This window comes from Arvicanthis niloticus, chromosome 6, assembly GCF_011762505.2.
Source record: "Arvicanthis niloticus isolate mArvNil1 chromosome 6, mArvNil1.pat.X, whole genome shotgun sequence".
Taxonomy (NCBI): domain Eukaryota; kingdom Metazoa; phylum Chordata; class Mammalia; order Rodentia; family Muridae; genus Arvicanthis; species Arvicanthis niloticus.
In genome coordinates, this window is record NC_047663.1 from 96940184 (window position 1) to 96958999 (window position 18816).

General features: G+C 40.9%; 1 protein-coding gene across 44 annotated transcripts in view; it reads left to right on the forward strand.

Annotated features, from left to right (window-relative positions):
• Positions 1-18816, forward strand: part of Rbfox1 (RNA binding fox-1 homolog 1) — a 2075913-nt gene that overhangs the window by 1962079 nt on the left and 95018 nt on the right. For all 44 annotated transcript variants that reach the window (XM_076937363.1, XM_076937366.1, XM_076937354.1 and 41 more), the window contains 2 exons: positions 253-313; positions 9967-10020. In XM_076937363.1, coding sequence (XP_076793478.1) covers positions 253-313; positions 9967-10020 — 115 coding nt within the window. The remainder of the gene's footprint in view (positions 1-252; positions 314-9966; positions 10021-18816) is intronic.

The window sequence follows — 18816 nt, forward strand, 5'->3', positions numbered from 1 at the left end:
AAATGATTTGTAAGTTAAATTGGTTATGAAGTAAATGTAATTATAAAAATGTATGATTTGGGGGGTTATGCATCTACTGCCATTTGTAAATTAAAATGCATTTTAGTTTTTGTTTTCGGTTTTTGGTTTTTTTTTTTTTTTTTGGTGTTGTTGTTTGATTTCAATAAGTAATGACAGTCATAATGCATGCAACTAATTGGATCATGGGCTGGCCTCGTCGTCCAAACTCACTTGAGTTTTCTATGTGTATAGGTTAATAACGCAACGGCACGTGTGATGACTAATAAAAAGACTGTCAACCCCTACACCAATGGTAAGTACATACCTCCCTTTCACAGGAATTCTTCTCTGCCTGTCAGGCCACAACGTTCATTCTTTAATCAGGAAACCTGTTTCTTTTCTGTTTTCTTCTTTGAAAATTTTATACATGTATACATTTTCTCTTTCTCATATGCATCCCAAATCCCCCTTCCAATTCTCCCAGAGAGTCTCCATCATATCTGACATCAACTTTATGTCTGTTTATTTGCTTGTTGTTTGCTTGTTTTAACCCACTAATTTCAGTTACTATTGCATGGGATGATCCTTGGGATGTGGTCTTGAAGAATGCATTGGGGTGGTCAAATTCTTGAAGAAAAGTGACCCTGACCCTCCAGGCTCAGTAGCCACAGATTGCCAACAGCTTGGCCAGGGGTAGGGCCTGAGGAGCCTCCCACAGATCGATACTGGAATTCTTTAAAATAAATAAATAAATAAATAAATAAATAAATAAATAAATAAACTGTGCAGGCAGGTCTTGTAAGCACAGCTGCTGTGAGCTCATGTGTGCCATATGCCACATTGCCCCTCCATGGCTACTGTTTCATTGCTGACCGGCTATGGTGAACTACCTCAGAGATGATTTTCACAGCAAAGCACATACAGTTTTCAAATTCAGCCATCTCATCTCTCTAGAGTAATCCCTACTCCCCCACCCCAGGACTGACACCAATCATGACTTGCATGATTTAATTTCTTGTAATGCTAACAAATTAAGGAAAGAGTAAAAATTTTGTTATTTTTAAAATTCATATATTCTTAATAATTTGTCACCTGTGTGTGGAAGTGCAGTTCTGGCTTTCAGACTTCTTGGCTATTAAAGTCTTCTGAGGAAGCTGGTGGCTGAGCCCCATGGGAGAGTGGCTACAGAGAGGGCCATTCTCTCTGATGCAGGTATCCCTGCAGGCCATGGGGCCAGGTGAGGCTATGGTGTGTATTGCAGACTCCTGTAGGATAAAGAATTTCTGTGGTTACCATATTTCCCTGGATTTATCATGACAAAGAACTGACATGCAGCTGTGGCTGCAGCTCAGCTGAAGGATACTTGCTGAGCACGTAGGAGACTCTGGGTTTGAGTCCCACCATCACCAGAAAAATGTGCTTCACAGTTATATGAAGAGATATTAAATTTGTTCTCACAGTTTGATCCATTTCTCCTTCTCAATGTAAAGATCTGTTAAGGAGTATGAAGGGAGATTTCTGCTTTTATGTTAATTAGCAAGAAAGACAATGTAGCAGGAAAGAGCTGAGTCCAGATTCCAACGCACACATACAATCCAAGCGTAACTAGGCACTTGCTTGTAAGGACAACTCAGTGCAGGGTGGAGGCAGAAGGATCACTCCAGCTAGCTGGCTGTTAGCTTAACTGTATGTTCAATGAGTCACCCTGCCTCAGATAGGAGAAAGCCATGACGGTATAAACCAGGACACTCAAAGTTCTGTGCAGGCATCCCAACATGTGTACATGTTACACACACTACTCATATCCATATGCATTCAATACGTATGTAAATAGAAGTGGTCCAGCAAGTTAAAGTATAAGAACACGATAGAATAATTACATCCATTAAATTGAGCAGTGTAAAGCTAACTAGGATTATGAGAAAAACTCCTGAGTAATGAAACTCATGTACATTGTGATTTCAGCTGATGCCAGTAATTCTACCCAAATGGTTATGCTGTGTTGAATAGCAAGACCAAAAGATACTTACTTCCCTTTGGTTTATAGGCTTTAAAAATAATGTAAGTTTATTACACACAACAGAAAAAAATGTATGAAATTTCTATTTTTAAAGTTTTAATTATACATGAAACCTAGACCTATTTTAAGGCAGAAAATAACCAGGGAGGAAACAAAGTGAAAAATGTTTTGGCAAGTACTCTTGCCAGCCTGGCTTGCTCCTCCTTTTAGGGGAAGCTACTGTTTCAAACTATTGCCTATAATTCAGTTTGCACTTCGGGCATAGACACACATAGACACATAGCTCTGTGTGTACAGCGTTCACAGTGTGATCTACATATTCCTAACATAAATACCATTATGGCATGCATAGCTTTTAATCAGCTCTTATGAGTCAATTTGGACTTCTTTAGATGCTGATCGGTACAGATAGAGCTAAGTCCTTCTCATGACTATATAGCATTCCACAAGTTGATTCGGATCTTCGGTGTTCACTGATGTGTCATTATTTTGGTTTCTAGTTTTGTACTATTACCAACACATTAGCATTTTATAGTTTTCTCATCTTTTCTGCTGGTGGCAAGCAATTTGATGATGTCAGTGTTCTTACATTCAAAAGCAATGCCATTAAACAGATACATATCCTTAATATAACATGGAAAGAAAGAAGAAGAATTTATTCTGCTGTCCACTTTCCCTAGCCTCAGCAATGGAGGATGTGCCCTTGAACTGTATAAATAGTTTCTCTGAGCCCCCAGCATCTCTGAAATTACATGTTTATGGGGATTTTCTATTTGGGTAAAATTCATAGCTCTGCAACTGGCAGGTGATCACCCTGGCATCCACCCTAAATAATGTAAATTCGAAAATTCATGGCATAGCAAATGTGTGTGTGTGTGTGTGTGTGTGTGTGTGTGTGTGTGTATGCTGCATAATTGTAAGTGTACTTGCATGCATGGGAAGGTGTGAAAGTGTGTTGAGTGAAAAGACGAACATACAGGAGACTGGGAGGATGGGTAGAATACTTAGGAATGAGGGCCTGGTGTAGATTCCCAGCACTCATGCAAATGGCAAGTGGCTGTGGCTGTTTGCCTGCAGTATCCACATGTGAGATATGGGAGATGGGGGAAATCTTGGAAAAGCTGGATAGGCAGGTAAGAGACCTTCCTTATTAAATAAGGTAGAGAGGGATGCAGGAAGACACAAACATCGCGCTCTGGGCTTCATTTGTATAACCTGAGTATGTGCATGCTTGCACACACAGACACACACACATACACAGACATGTTCACACACACATACCTATTCACAGGCACACTATAATACATACATGTATGTACACACATGTTGACATACATGCAAGCACACATACATATTCACATGCACATACAAGCAAGAATATATACATATTCATATACATACTATAATACATACATACAAATGTAAAACAAAGAAATCAAATGTGATTCCATAAGCCATGTAATGTATATATGTCTTTATTTTAAAGGAAGAGTTGTTGATTAATTTCATATCCAAAGAATAAAAACTGACTCATATAGAAATTTTAAGCACAAGTCAAAGCCCATTCAAAATGGCTAGTATTTCTGTAACACTGTGTGTTATGTATGATCTAAGATGTTTCAAAGACTGTGCAACCAAGTGAAGGCCCTAGAAAGGTAGCATCATCATTTGTATTTTAAAGAATGGTCATATAAGTAGTGAATGGAGCCTCTTCTTTCATGTATGAAGAATTGCCACTATGTCTATAATTTTTTTTCAAATTATAACTGAATACAATTTGAGAAAATAAAGCCCCTTAAAATTGTTAGGAGGGTGTGGGTTTTGTAAGACATAGTGGTAGTGAAACTTTCCATCATGTGACACAAGTGCCTGGCATAAAGAGGAAAGGTTTGTTTTAACCAGTTAATTTCAAAAGGTCCCTGCAGGAGCCCATGGCTCTGTGGGCTCTGACTTGTGGTGAGAGAGAGAGCATCAGGATGGTTGGATATGTAGCAGAGACAATTCCCTTTTTGGCAAACAGGAAGCTGAGATGTAGACTGGACCATGAGAAACCTTCACAGGCATACTCCCTGAGGGCAACTTTAAAAGAGCCTGAATTTTTCAACCCCTCTCTCAAATGCCCTCATGTAATGAATTCATCAGGAGGTTAATACCTTAAGTATGTCTGATCTAATCACCTCCCAGCCTCATCATCTGATGAGCAGGCCCTTGATACATAAGCCTCTTGGTAGCATTTCATATTCAAGCCATCACAGAGAATAAAATGTTGATACCTATGAGGCCATAGTAGGATAAGACAGTAATCGTTTTGAGATCTCTCCTTAGTTGTATGATTTATATACCATAGAAATAATACCTTTTCCAAAGTTATAGGTTGTCAAACTTTGAAGCCAATCTTCAAGCTTTTGAATAGCAAATTAGTTGCCAATCTCATGTTCCTGAGTTCCTTCAATAATATATTCAAATGAAGTTTCAACAGTTTTGGGCTCTTCATGATGCCTAAGACTGGTCCTAATGCAATGAAAAGGCAGCATAGGAGAGTATGGAGGGGCTGCTGCTGGAGAAGACTGTGACTGAGATCAGTGTGGAGGATACGAGAGGTAGTCCAATGATGTTCTAATATACATATATTATAAAAGACAATAGAAAGGTATGTAGAAGTTTTGCAAATTCTACCTGTCAGAAAGTTCCCCAAAAGAGGGAATTAGTTTCTCCCTCCCTCCCTCCTTCCATCCCTCCCTTTCTCCTCCCTCTCTCCCCCTCCCTCCCCCTCCCTCTTCCTCCTCTTCCTCTTCCTCCTCTTCTTCTAAAAGCATGTCTGTGGATAGATAGGGCAAGAGTAGAAGAAGTGGGCTCTGTACATTGAATAACAAATTGAGAACTGGATTTGGAGGGATTTTCTAAAAGTTGGCAAAGCATGGCTGTTAGACAGGATTTGTGTTTCTTTAGAAAGTTTTACAAGGCTGGAATTGGACAAAAATGCATAATTATGGAGAAAGGAAGGAAGTCTTTGCTTCTAGTGTGAACTCTGCTAGTGACTGCTGACATGTATTCAAGCTATTCAAATTCTCCCCGAGTGGGTCTGTACATACAGTGGAGATGGACATACATTGGAACCAACACCCTAGGTAACTGGGATCTTCCAAGGAAGTAAGGCTCCACTAAGATGCAAGGTAGAAACAGTGTCCTCGGCTTGACTGTTGGCCTGTGGAGCAAAGGTCTGTGATTACAGAGAAGCCTCAGCCTCAAATGGTGACCTCATTCATTCTTTCTGGCTGGGTTGTGGGAGCCAAGATTAAAAGATGTTAAGGAGCCTCCAAGCAAGGGAAACAAATGAGAAAAGAGTCTGAGAAATTCACTCTTGTTTTTGCATTGTTTGGTATATTTGATTGTCTATTTGTTTATTCTTTAATAGTCTCATTCATGTATTTGGTACATTCTGGTCACACCCATCCTTATTTCCTCTTAGCCTTGCCCCACCCTGCCCTCCCACCAAGTGTCCCACCATCTGTCCCACTCCTTTGCCTTTTTGTTTTTGGTTTGGTTTGAGTCAAGGCCACACTGCTTGGCCACACTCAAGGCTACTTGTTTGGATATGAGTGTGGAACGGCCTACTGGAGCTGGAGTAACAGTAGCTTCAACAGTGAAGCCCCTGATTTTCTCCAGCTTCCATAAGCGCACATGCAGTCCTTGCTATTTTTAGTTGAATATTTAGAGGCTTGTTGTTGTACAGGTCCATGCATGCTACAGCCACAAAGCAGCATTTCCGCAGCCCATATCTGAGAGTTTCCTTTTGTTTATCATCTATCTTTACCACTGAACTCCCTCCTCAGCTTCATTGTTACTTCTCATTTGGAAAGAAGGACTGACTTAAGTTGCACACCCTGGCCTTTTAACTCTTTGTTGCCTATAATCATAGTAGGCTTTGAACTTAAGATTTTTTCCTGCCTCAGGCTCCCCCAAACATCTGGAATGACAAGGCCTGGCCTAAAGTCAGTCTAAAACATTTATCTTTTATGTGTCTACTACATGAAACAAGCGATTTCTCTCTGAGTATACAGAACAGTACAGTTTGATAACGGAAGGCCACAGTTGGGAGTTTTGACTGGCTGTTATTGTCTGAGCAGTTACCTCTGGTCACCTGTAATAAAGCTATCTGAAGAGATTCCTAACATGAAGGTGCTATGTCTTCCAATGTTTCATGAGAACCAGAAATCCAACTCTTTAGGTGAAATCTATATGTTGGTATGTTGTTAACAAATTAAAAAAACAAACAAACAAACAAACAAACAAAAAAAAAAAAAACCAGAATGACTATTGAGTCATATTGTGACATATAAGAACACAACACACAGGCCCAATGTCTGAATAAATGCTTTGACATTTTGGATGTGGCCTCTTGCTCCATTTGATCTATGAGGTCTCTGTTTAGAATATATCAAGGTCATTTTCTAAAGTTTTATTACATTCATTAGAGCAAGGCTTGTACACCAGGGATCTTGTCCAGCATTTTTCTGAAGCAGGCTAGTACATAAGCCTGGACAAGCTACATTTCAGGGAGGTGGGGAGTCTGATTTGATGCGGCTCTCTGAAGACTGAGCTCAGAGGGGCAAAGCTCCAGGAGCCTGCCTGGGCTTTGCTCCATTGCCTTGTTGGATGGGGCCCTGGGAGGCTGGGAGTGGTAGGCTTTATCTGCTTCTCTCTTTTTTTGTAAGCCTCATTGTTCGACTTAATGTCCCTGATGAAAATCTCAGAGTTTTCGAAGCCTGGGGACATACATAAACTGTCTCAGAAATTAAAATCGGAATCATTTTGTCCATCTTCCTGACAGTGCAGGCTTGTACTTCCAGCAAGGTTATCCCAGGGGTCTCTTCCAGGTACAAGAAGGAGCCACAGAAAGGATAAGTCCATTTGCGTGTGATTTGCATACATTTACATAAGTCTTCTTGAAGTCTGTGAGTCTGAGCTATTCTGCTCTGAGGTGACTTTCAAGGGCAGTTCTCATTGCCTTCACTGGAAGACAGCAGTCCTTAACAGGTCCTTCATTGCATGTAGAACCTTTGCCTTCTGGAGGGCAGAAGAAGACCAAATCCTAGCCAGAGGGAAATGAGACCATTGAAAAGACCATAGGAAAAGCTCTTTGTACCTTTTGATTTCTTTAGAATAAGACTAAGCACATGTGTATGGAATAGTGAGTATTTTTTTTTTATTATCGATTTTCTTACTTTATTGATAAAGTGACTAATTTAGATATTAACAGAATATTCAGATTTTGCTTGCAGGATACATTTTAAGATATACTTACTGTACCTGTTGAGTCATCTATGAATTTTTACGGGTAGGAATATTGAGTCTTTGTCAAGTGCATTAAGCACCTGGGACTGTGCTTGGCAGTGTTGCCTCCATTTAACTTTCAGTATGAGAGTGCAAGAGAAAACAAATGAAGGGAGGGGAAGGAAAGGAAAGGAACGAGAAAATAGATTTAGAAACTGTTAGCAGCTATGCAGAAATGTAACTGGAAAATGAACCAATGAGTGCCCATAAGACAAGGCAGGAGAAGGACCTTTAATATCATCTTTTGGAAAGGAACTGGAGAGCCAGCCAATACCCAGACACTCAGGAAAGAGTTGGGAAGAGTTCCCCAAGCAAGGACAGGAAGTCTCTGGATGTTCAGTTAGCCTTGGTGGTTTTCAGATTTAAAAGATTAACACCCTGGAGAGGGTGGGGGTAGTGGTGCAAAGTGAATGGACCATGGTTAGACTACATGGTCTTCTAGTCTAAGTCAACCAGTCTGTGCTTATCTTGAGTCCAGAAGAAAGATACAGAGTTCGAAGTAGCAGAACAGAGAAGGTAGCTGGTTTCTTACATACCTCTTGGCCATTGTGGATAGAATGAATGTAGAAGAAGGGAGAATAAGTAGGGTCTTTTATCTTTGATTGTTTAAAGCTATTAATTTTTAGTTGTGTGTATGTGTATGCACATGGTGGCTGCGCGTGAGAGTGGGTATGTAGATTAAGTGCATGCAAGTGTAGATACTTGGAGAGAGCAGAAGAGGATGCCAGATCCCTCTGGGGCTGGAGTTCTAGAAGTTTGTGATCTACCTAACATGGGTGCTGGGAACTGAACTTCATTACTCTGCCTGAGAAGTACACTGAGCTATCTCTCCAGCCACAGGGTAGTTTTTAATTATTGTTATTGGTTTATGTTGCTTTGTTATAACTCTCCTCTGGTAGGAAACAGATTGTAAAGAAGGAAGGCACTCCCCCAAGTTTGATGAAGTACTTTTAATGGATTATATGAGATATGAAGATAAGGTAGCAACAATTGGGCAGCATCTTAAATGACTCCATTGTTAGAAGTGCCATTGGCTGAAGGGGAAGACTAGAAGAGAATCAAGCTTCAGGGGTGAAGGGAGAGGTGAAAGTAGCATCCAGTGCAAGCACAAGATCCAAAAAGATATTCAAGCTCCCTGTCTGGGAATGGGTAGCCTTGTTTAGAAGAAAAGGTCAGAGATAATCAGGGATGTAGCACAGTCATTGAGACCTTAATTGAGGATGACTTAATTAGGCTTTCATGTTGTAGATAGTCAACCTCTCTAACATGAAATACCTCACAGTCTGAGACCAAGCATTCCTTTGCCCCCAGCTAGGCCCAACTTCCCCAAAGCTATTCAACCTCCTAAAGCAGCACCACCTGCTGAGGGCCAGATGTTCAGACAAACAGAGAAGTTCACAGGGAACATGTCTTGTCCAAACCACCACAACTCTTAGATACCAGCCATTTCTATTTCTCAGGTCCGTTGTGGAAAGGTGTTTGGCATTTGGCCCTAGGTCTGAGAAACGTGGGCCCACAGGATGGATGGAGCTCATTTGGAAAAATGCATACTTGGCATCCATGAATCACTAAATCCAAACCCATCCCATCATCAACTGGGTATGGTATCCCGCACCTATAGTCTCAGTATTCCAGAGCAGGATGATCAAACCTTCAGTCATCCTAGTTACACAACGAGTTCAAATCCAGCCCAAGCTACATAAAACTCCAAGAGTACATAATTGAAAACAACTCTACTATTGAAATTTCCATAAAGATTTACTAGGAATATCAGAGCCAATTACACTCTCTGAGGCATATGCATTCTTTCTTATGTTATGAAATACCTCAAGGTTTCTCCCCCCCCCCCCAAAAAAAAGAAGGAAAAGGAAAGGAAAGATAAAAAATCCAACAGATCTGTAATGTACTTTTTAGCTTATGGTTGTTTTGTGGGTTTTCTTCTTATTGAACAAGTCCTAAGAAGCCAGAGTTCATATTTAAGGCTTTGCTCTATCAAAACCACTTTAAAAACTAGAGAATACTGTTAATGTTATAGAGAGGTGATTTGAAAGTTACCTTCAGTATTTAGCACTGCTTAAGGTTTTTATGCTAGATCTCTAGGGAATAAACTAACATTGCCTCTGTTATTCACAAAGCACAAAGCTGAGAATTGGAATTCTCTACTATCTAGAGGTCATAATCAAGAACACTAATTGTCAGAGTGCTTTCCCTCAAAGAGTTCTGTTTATGAAAGCTTTTAAATATCTGTGACTTTAACCCAGGCACCATGTGACCATTGTTGGATAACCCAGGATTATCCAATAATGTTATATGAAATAAAACAAAAGCTGAAATTATGATAGTGGATTTACTGATGTGGTTGAAAATAAACCCTGTCTTTTTCACAAGGTTCACCTGTAGCCGGTCAGGAGTTCTCCATTCCATTTCCCCACACTAGCAGAAAACCAAAACCACAGACCCCCCAGTCTGCAAGGGATGTTGTGCATGTTCAACTTCCATAGCTTTGAAATTTCAAACACAAACTAGCACACTCTCTCAGTCTGTTTTTACTGTGGTTACCTGAAGAAGTTCCTGACTCAAATGTGATGTAATCCTTCTGTGCTTATTTTAAGGCTGGAAATTAAATCCAGTTGTGGGCGCGGTCTACAGCCCCGACTTCTATGCAGGTAAGGAACTTTGCTTTGCACGCCAAAGTGTTGCTTGGTTTTCTCTAAATGTGCTTTGCCTGTCCCTCAATCACGAGTTTTGCAGCTCAGTCCAAACCAGGAATTGCACCCTAATACATTCTCAATGATTTCTTTGGACAAAACCAAGAGCATTTTAAACTCTTCAGTAACTGAAGGCAATTCACTAATGACCTTGTGAACTAAGCATGAGGCTCTGCTCCTGGTGACATTTCACATGGATTTCCCATAGGAAAGAACTGGGGCTATGTACATTGGACAGATGGGTGGTGGCTTATACCCATTTTAATGCAGTGCCAACCCATGCACTCGTTAACTACACATTTCCATTCTAGCTACTTTCCTTTCCTAATAAAGCAGAGGCTTGAGTCCATCACTTCAGCAATGTGTAAACTGAGTTTCCAAGATACAGCTTAGGTAAAAGTTAGGAGGAAAAAAATAACTTAGATCTTTCTCCATGAATCGATTTGGCTTGGCAAGTTCATTCCTCTCTACTTTGCTTTATGCATATGTCTCTCTCCTCCCCTCTTCCCTGCGTGAGTATCAACTACCCCTTGGTAGAGAAATATGCTGACTCAGACAACTCAGTGAGCAAACGGGAGGGAGCTAGAAGCATCCACGGCTTAGAGCCCCAGCTTTGAAAGCAAGGATTATCCTGCCACTGATCCTGAGGCTTTATCATCAGTGCTGTCTTGAAGGCCTAGTACCTCATGGGTGTGAGAAAGGAACCTTACTATGGAAACCTTCTTTTGAAGCATTTAGAGTTAGTGACCAATTGATCTGAGCCACTTACTGGTGACAGTAAATCTCAGTTCATTTCTTCCAGTTGCTCAACTCCTGTCCTTTTTCTGAGACCAACCATCACTCCTGAAGGATGTGAAAGAAAGAGAGTAGCTAATCTAACACATGAACCAAACTAAAAATGAAACACAGAATAAAGCGGGAGAGGGACCATACAGTAGATAAAATTTCTATTCCAACTCTATGCATGTGATTCCTCTTCCTGTATGAGTATAAATTCTAGGGATTGCACCATCATACAGCAGCCTTGTTTACTCATACAGGGGAGGACACACTTGGCTCTAAGGCTTCTCAACAATTATACTGTGCCTCCATCCTAAGATGACACACAGGAGACTAAGGAACATGGAAGATGAACCAGAAAAGCTAAATTTTTTGCCAGATGTGTGAATCTGGACAAATCATTGAACCTCTCTGTGCTTCAATTTCTTTATCTTTCAAATACGGATTATGGAAGCATCAAGTGCATAGGAGTTCATTAGAATACATGGAAGGGCTATATGAAGGCTTGGTTACTTATTCAGCACCATAGAAATGTTTGTTAAATAAAAATGAGCAAGTTGATATTTAACCCTTGTGTCAGGATGGGAGTCAGGCATGTTATCAGCTGATTCTGATGAGATTTGAGCACATTGTCAGCCTCAGATTGTTTTCATAACTTGGAAGCGGGCTTGCCTGTACATCCTTAGCATGTCTACTGGGAGTGTTAATGCCTGGGCTTAGGGGCATGGCCATCTGTGCAGGAGCAAGATGGGGTATATCTCGTCCAAAGTTGCAAATACACAACATCTCCCAAAAAGATTAGTAGAGATCTGGCTTCCACACACCTACACAGGCAGTCACAAACCTGCAGCAGCTGATCCAAGGCAATGGCAGCTTCTCTAGACTTGTGAACGTTTGCGGTATGTGCCTGTTTGGGGGAGAAAACCTGAACACAGGAGCAAGACACGGGAAGTATTTCCTTGTGGAATTTGGAGCAACTGTGGGCATGATCTGAGAGAATTGTATAGTTTCCCCCGCCTAATGGTCATTCTTGCCTCAACTCATCAAGATGGCATCAAACAGTCTCCTTTATTTGGGAAGCTTTCCCAGAGTGCATGCCTTCTGACTTTGAAGAACACGAAAATAGGGTTTGACTGGCCTACATATGCAAGTGTAAAAGAATCTGCTTTTCTTCAATAGTATCGGAACATTACTTGAAACTGCCTCAAGAGCCAGCCTCGATAGAGAGATATGCAGGAGAGAGTAGAGTAAGTTTGGGGGGTAATGTGTATTCAGTATTTTCTGTGGGCTGGCCTCTTCTAAGCACTTTCCATACATAGATATATTAAAACTGTGTGGCAGTTTTGCAAATTAAAACACAAAGGGGGGTTCTGATAAATCCCAGGAGTTTAGTACTTTGTAAGTGGATTCTATGGTTTTATTGTATTTTTATAAATATTAATTCTTTATTTGCATGTTTCTGCATGGCGTTCATTCCACTGTTATAAATCCAAACGAGTAAAGTGAAAAAAGACGCCACCTGATCATTCTGAATTGCTCTAGCACCACCACCACAGTATATGACTTGGTTGTGTGAGGACAGCTATGAAGAAACCTAAAAATCCAGTGATACCTATGAGATCTTTTCCCAACATATTAAAGTTTGTTTGTTTTTCAAAGCAAGAAACTTGGCATGGAAGCACATGTTCTTGGGATGCTGAGGCAAGAGCATCAACTTGAGTCTGAGATGGGAATGGGTTACAAATTGAAACCCTGGTACACTGAAACCCTGGTTTTTAAAAACACAACACAAAAGGAGACCAAGGCATGAGCGCAGTTGGCAAAGCACCACACAAGTGTGAGGTCTGGGCATGACGACCCACATTTTCCAGCTACACGCCCATGACCAGGAATTTATGAAGCATTCTAACTTCTCTTCTGTGAAAATAAGCTAACTTTCTCCTGCAGTTTGGAGGGTGCCTCCCATCCGAGGGGAAGGAAAACCTTCCAACTAGCTTTCTTTGGATATTTCATTTGTCATCTCTATGTGTGTCCGAGATGGCAAGCCAGACTCATTAGTCATTTCTCAGTCTAAGATCTGTTCATGACAGATTTTATGACACTCCCCTCACATAATTATTGATTTTCCTCAAGCTTATGCAGAAAGAACCACCCAGCCTCCAATTGTCTCTCAAAATGGGGCATGGAAAGTTCACAGATTTTGTAAATTAAAATCAATATTTTCAATCTCTCCTAAAGGTAATTTTCCTAATTTAGTGGACTTTCCCCTAACATTTATTTTCTCTTTTAATTATAAAATGGCAAGTTATTGATTTTCCTATAGAACCTTCTGGTGCCCCCCAGTGCATTTTTATTGCTGATGTTGGATGGGGGTGGGGAAGAAGGGCACACTTCTTAATGAAGACCTTTAATTACTAGCCGAACAGTATTAATTTGCTTTGATAGATTATGACATTTGCATGCACACACACATCCTGGGAAGCATTTAGAATGCTGTTTTAAAAGGTTTTTCATTTTAGAGGGTATTTTTTTGTGTGTGTAGTTTCTCCTCCAGTCATACTATGAACTATTTTAAATTCTTTTTGAATACAAGTGTGGTAAAGCAAATATTCATAAATCTGCATATTCTAGGAACAGATATAAATCTTCTCCAAAGACAGGTGGGTGTTTTCATATAAAGCTAAGCCGTATCGATTATTTCCCCAAGTCTAATTATCTTCAGACCCTATGAGGTTTATTCTCAAGACAAATGATTGATAAGTCAGTTAAGGCACAGATAGGTCAGAAAGATTTTGACCAATATGTATGGCCCCAACATCTTGGTGTTTAAGTAAAATTTGGGGTGATAATAGAAATAGGATATATGTGGGTGTCTGCTCTCATTAGTATGCCTCGAGTTACTGGGTGCAATTAGAAAAAAACATGTCCAGGAATTGGAATAAAGAAGGCACATTTAAAAATTCTTAACACACCCCTGTTCATAAAGAGACATTTTTTGCCATTTCTAATAAGACATTTGGAGATGCAGGAGGTAACTCAACTGGGAAAGTGTTTGGTGTGCAAACCTGAGACCCTGAGTGCAATTCCCAGAACCAGAGTCAAAATGTGAGGGATTCCTGCACACGCCTATAATCACTGCTTGGTGAAGAAGACAAAGAGGGATTCCTGGACCTTCCAGCCAGTCAGTCTAGCCTACTTCTCAAGCCACATTCCCCAGTCTCAAAATAAAACAAGGTAGAGAGTTCCTGAGGAACAACTCTTGAGGCTCTACTATTACCTCTACATGTACATCACAAACATAAATTAATGTGTATACACATGTGCACCTGCATACATGCACGTGCAATAAACCCTCACCACTTTTAAATGAAAATGTAGTGGTTTTTGGAGATGATATCTATCCAATAAAACTGTTGATTCAATACACCTTTAATCTTCATAATAAGTGAAGCAAAATAAATTTTTTAAAAAAAAAAAGATTATTCAAAGCTGTCGTAGTGGTACTGACAAATGGCAGTGTTCTGATCCTCAGTTGCAGGTAAGATCCACAGCACAGGGTTTCCCTACACTGTATATTATACCAGCCAACTCATTTCAGAGATTAAATATTCCATCAGTGGGGCTAGAAGATGGCAAAGCTTAACAAGATTCTGAAGATGTAGCACTTGAACACACATAACTCACTCCCATGGTTCAGGAGCACCCAGCCTGCAAAGGAAAATTGCAATTTAGTTACATCACTCCAGGAGCCACAATCAATATAGAAGGGAAAGGAACCTCTAGTGAGATGTGGATTAAAGATAGGGTTGTGTCTCAAAGATGAGGAAGGTTACCAATGCTCATGAGTGTGTATGTGCACACACGCACACACACACACACACACACACACACACAGGGTGGAGAGAGAGAGAGAGAGAGAGAGAGAGAGAGAGAGAGAGAGAGAGAGAGAAGGAGGGAAGGAAGGGAGGGAGGGAGGGAGGGAGGGAGGGAGGGAGGGAGGGAGGAGAGACAGAGGGTGGCAAGTGGAGGACTTGGAGATGATGGAGGAGGAAAAGTGGTCCTAGTAACAATTATTCTCCTTAGCAGTATTTGAGAAGGGAGGAAGAGGACTTGCTTGATACACTTAAAAATAAAACATATTTCTGTTTTGTTTTGAGAGGGATAATAAAAAGTTATTAGAAGAAAGGCATGCTGGGACAAAGTCCCATGTGAAAATTGATTAGGTCTTCTGGTAAGCTGATCCTGAGGTCACAGGTAGGATCAGGTACAATAACAAGGGCAAGAGAACTTCTCAGGCTTTAAAGTAAGATAGAAATCTAAGGGATTAGTGCAATCGCCGGAGTCGCCTCCATTGCCTATGTCCACATCAGGGAGACTGGCCCTGGACCACTTCGCACGAGAACAGGTGATATAGGATAGTGGATTGAGATCTCAATGTGAAGTTTAAAAACAAAGGGTTGGGATATAGCACTCTGTGATTGCTTGTCTCAAAAGGGCAGCTGTATTTGACCTCGGATTATCTGTACAAATGTGTGGGTTTTCTATGAGCATTTGGGCACTGTGAACTATGATTCATCTCAGAACTGTGTCAGAGGAAGGCAGTGTAAACCTCCTTTCCCATCCGTCTTCCCACTTGCCCTTTATAGAGTCCAGTACATTTGATAGGATGGCCTTTTGCCTACTTTTCCCTGAGTCTCTCTCTCTCCAGTTTTCTCCTATATTTTGAACATGTTAACATCTGCAAAATGCAAGACTGTTCAAAAGCCATGGTTTGATGGTTAGTTAATATTGTCTACTTGCCTAAGATCCAAGCCTCAGGGCATGCCTGGGAGGGAGTGTAGATTGGGTGTGATAGAGTCATTTCGATGAAAAGAAGATAGTTCACTTTCCTTCCATGGGTTGAGGTCCTGTACTGGGTAAAAGGGAGAAAGCTGACAGCATGAGTATTCATTGCTTCTTGCTGCCTGACTGTGGACACAATGTGACCAGCTCTGGCCATTAAGCCTTCTCCATGTTGGTGGGCTCTACCCTTGAACTGTGAACCAGAATAAACCGTGTATTTTAGGTAGCTTTTGTCAGCATATTCATCACAGGCCCAAGAAAAAAAGCTGGCACATAGAGTAGCTATAATCCCAGGCACACATTTTATTTGAAGACTGAGCTCAGGGTACACATGTGGGAGAATCCCCGGGCATCAGTCATGCAATTTAGCATATGACTCTGGCACCTTGGAATATGGTGATATATGTTTGCATGTCCCCACTGCCACTCAAAGCCCTCCAAGCAGTAAATATTCAGACATCCCTCTTAGCATGAATGTCTTGACATCCCCACCCAGAGGAATAGGCTGGACTTAGATGCTGAGTTTTGTCCTGAAAGAGACTGTTCTCGTCAAACAGTGACCTTTGGCTCTGGGATGCTGTGTATAACTTACACATCTGCTAAATTCAAATGCAGTGCACTTCAGTGAGCTGGAACGGGGGCATCCAGATTTCAGTCCCCAAGCACAGGATTCTCAGCCTGAAAATGTTCCACTTCAGAGACCTTATCTTGTACATCTGTTTACCTTTGCCTCCTCATTGGGATGAGATTCACTTTGCTTCATGCCCTCTTCTTGCCACATCTGTCTTATCAGATTTCACTCCATCCCGGCCCACATTTGGCCTTAATTTCTATCCTCGTCCTTCCCTAGCCCACAGGGAACACGGCTCGTCTCTGATGGAGCCTGTGGGGGTTTTTGATCTTCAGATAGGATCAGGACTTGCTGAGCTAGTTAAAATAAATGCATTTCTTAAATAAATTTGTTCTTTTTCTGTTGCATGGGAAGTCTGTCAAGGCTTGCTCCTCCAGAGGCAGTGGGAGGCGGGGCATTTCTCATATAAGAACTGCATATAGGTCACACAGAGAGGGTGATTCGTGAAGGTTTTTATTAGGACTACACTGTTGTAGTGGTTAGGCTTGGCATGAGCACACAGAGCTCCACTGATGTACCTTGGCTGTACTAGGCTCATCATGGAATGACTAAAGTAAGACCACTGCAAATAAAAACTGTCACTTGCTTCTGTTCTCAATTCATCCTGCTCATGTATGTGTAGTATGTGTAATAAAATTTGTATGTGTCCGTGTGTGTCCGTGTGTGTGTGTCCGTGTGTGTCCGTGTGTGTGTGTGTGTGTGTGTGTTGGGGGGTTGAATGTGTAGTTGGTTAGCTACCATGTCCAAGCTTTGCAATGGCTCTAGGGATTTAAATTCAAGTCTTCATGCTCATGCAACAAAGCCTTGTTCTTTGAGCCATCTCCCTATCCCAGCTTATTGTCCTTTGAGCCATCCCCCATCCCTACTCAGTCTTTAGTAAAATGTTGTAGAACAAAGGTGGTATCCTGTACATCTTAACCAAGGTAACAGTGCAGAGCCATGCCTTCCTTCAAATACCAAAGGATGCCACACAGCACACTCAGTGTACAAAAAGAATACTGCACACTCAAGCATATGCCCATACACAACAGCAACAACCTGGAGCTTACACACATGTGCATATGTACAGTCATACACACTGCCAACAACAGCAATCATTGCATATGCATTAGTAACCAAGAAGGTGATGTAAATCGGGTCATTAAAGATACATAGTCCATCATCTAACAGGAAAAGTGGGAAAAGTTGATGGCAGTGGCAGGAAGGTTGGTAGTCTCAGGACATCCCTCAACCTTCAACTTTAGAATCTATTAAGAAATTCTAAACGAATAAAGAAGATGTAGGGACCTGGTCTTTATCTGTTACCACACATGGGAATTTCTGGGCAAAGTGAAGTTCTTTCCAAAGGCTGAGATGTATTGATCTGCTGAGATCAGAGGATGCCTTCAACAGAAATGTTGCTGAAAATACCACAGGAAGGAATATGCATTCTGGAATATGTCTTCTGAGGGGATGGCTGTCACTGGATGCAAAGATAAAAAACAAAGGAGCAAGAACTCTGCTGTTCCTTTGCATCTAACCTGTACCCAGAGGTATCTGATGAGGAAGGGTGGGGTAGGCAGAAGACACATACAAATGGCAGGAGGAAGCTGGGAGAGAGAGGAAGACGATGAATAGCAGAGGTGAAAGAGATGAAAGGGAGTAAGAGTCTACCCACTTTAGTGAAAAATTACATATTGACGGCTAAGACATTCATTGTATGCCAGTTTTCAACATTAAAAAATTAAAAAGAACAAAATAAACAATTTAACAATATACTGTATATACATGTAAAATTGTAAGATAATAAATTAAGAGTTTACTTTTCTAAAAACATAAATATCAAGATACCATTAGTTATTAGATATCATTATTTATAAGGTTGGGGAGAAGGCTCAGTCTGAAAATTGTGTGGTTTACAAGCACAAAGGACCCAAGTTTGAATCTTCAAACCCATGCTAAAATGATCTGAGTTCAGTCCATAGAACCTACTTTTATAAAAGTGGCCATATCAGTGGACTCTTATGTACCCAGTGCTGGGGAGGCAGAAATCAATTCCTTGGCTGAGCCTTCAGGGGAAATTCCCGGCCATTGAGAGTCGCCGTCTTAAAAAGAAAATTTGGAAAGACACTCAAGCTGTTCCCTGTTATCTGCACTCTCATGAGTATACACACACACACCTACACACACACACACACCTACACACACACACACACACACCACCTACCACTTGATGATTTAATCAAGGAAGTGGTCACAGAATGGATCAGAATCAATTTCCTTCCATTTAAACCTCTTCCTAGGCAAGAGAATTACCAGGTACCTCAAACAGGAAGCAATGAGTGTCTTTAGAACTAGTTACATTACATGGCCCTTTGATTATAGACTATCCAGTGATATATAGTACTATTATTGCTTCTCACACTTAGCGTTCTTTTTTTTAAAACGTTATGGCTATCCACATTTGTCCAATTAATTAAGTTGTTGTGTGAGTAGATTCAACTTGGCCACATAGTCTACTA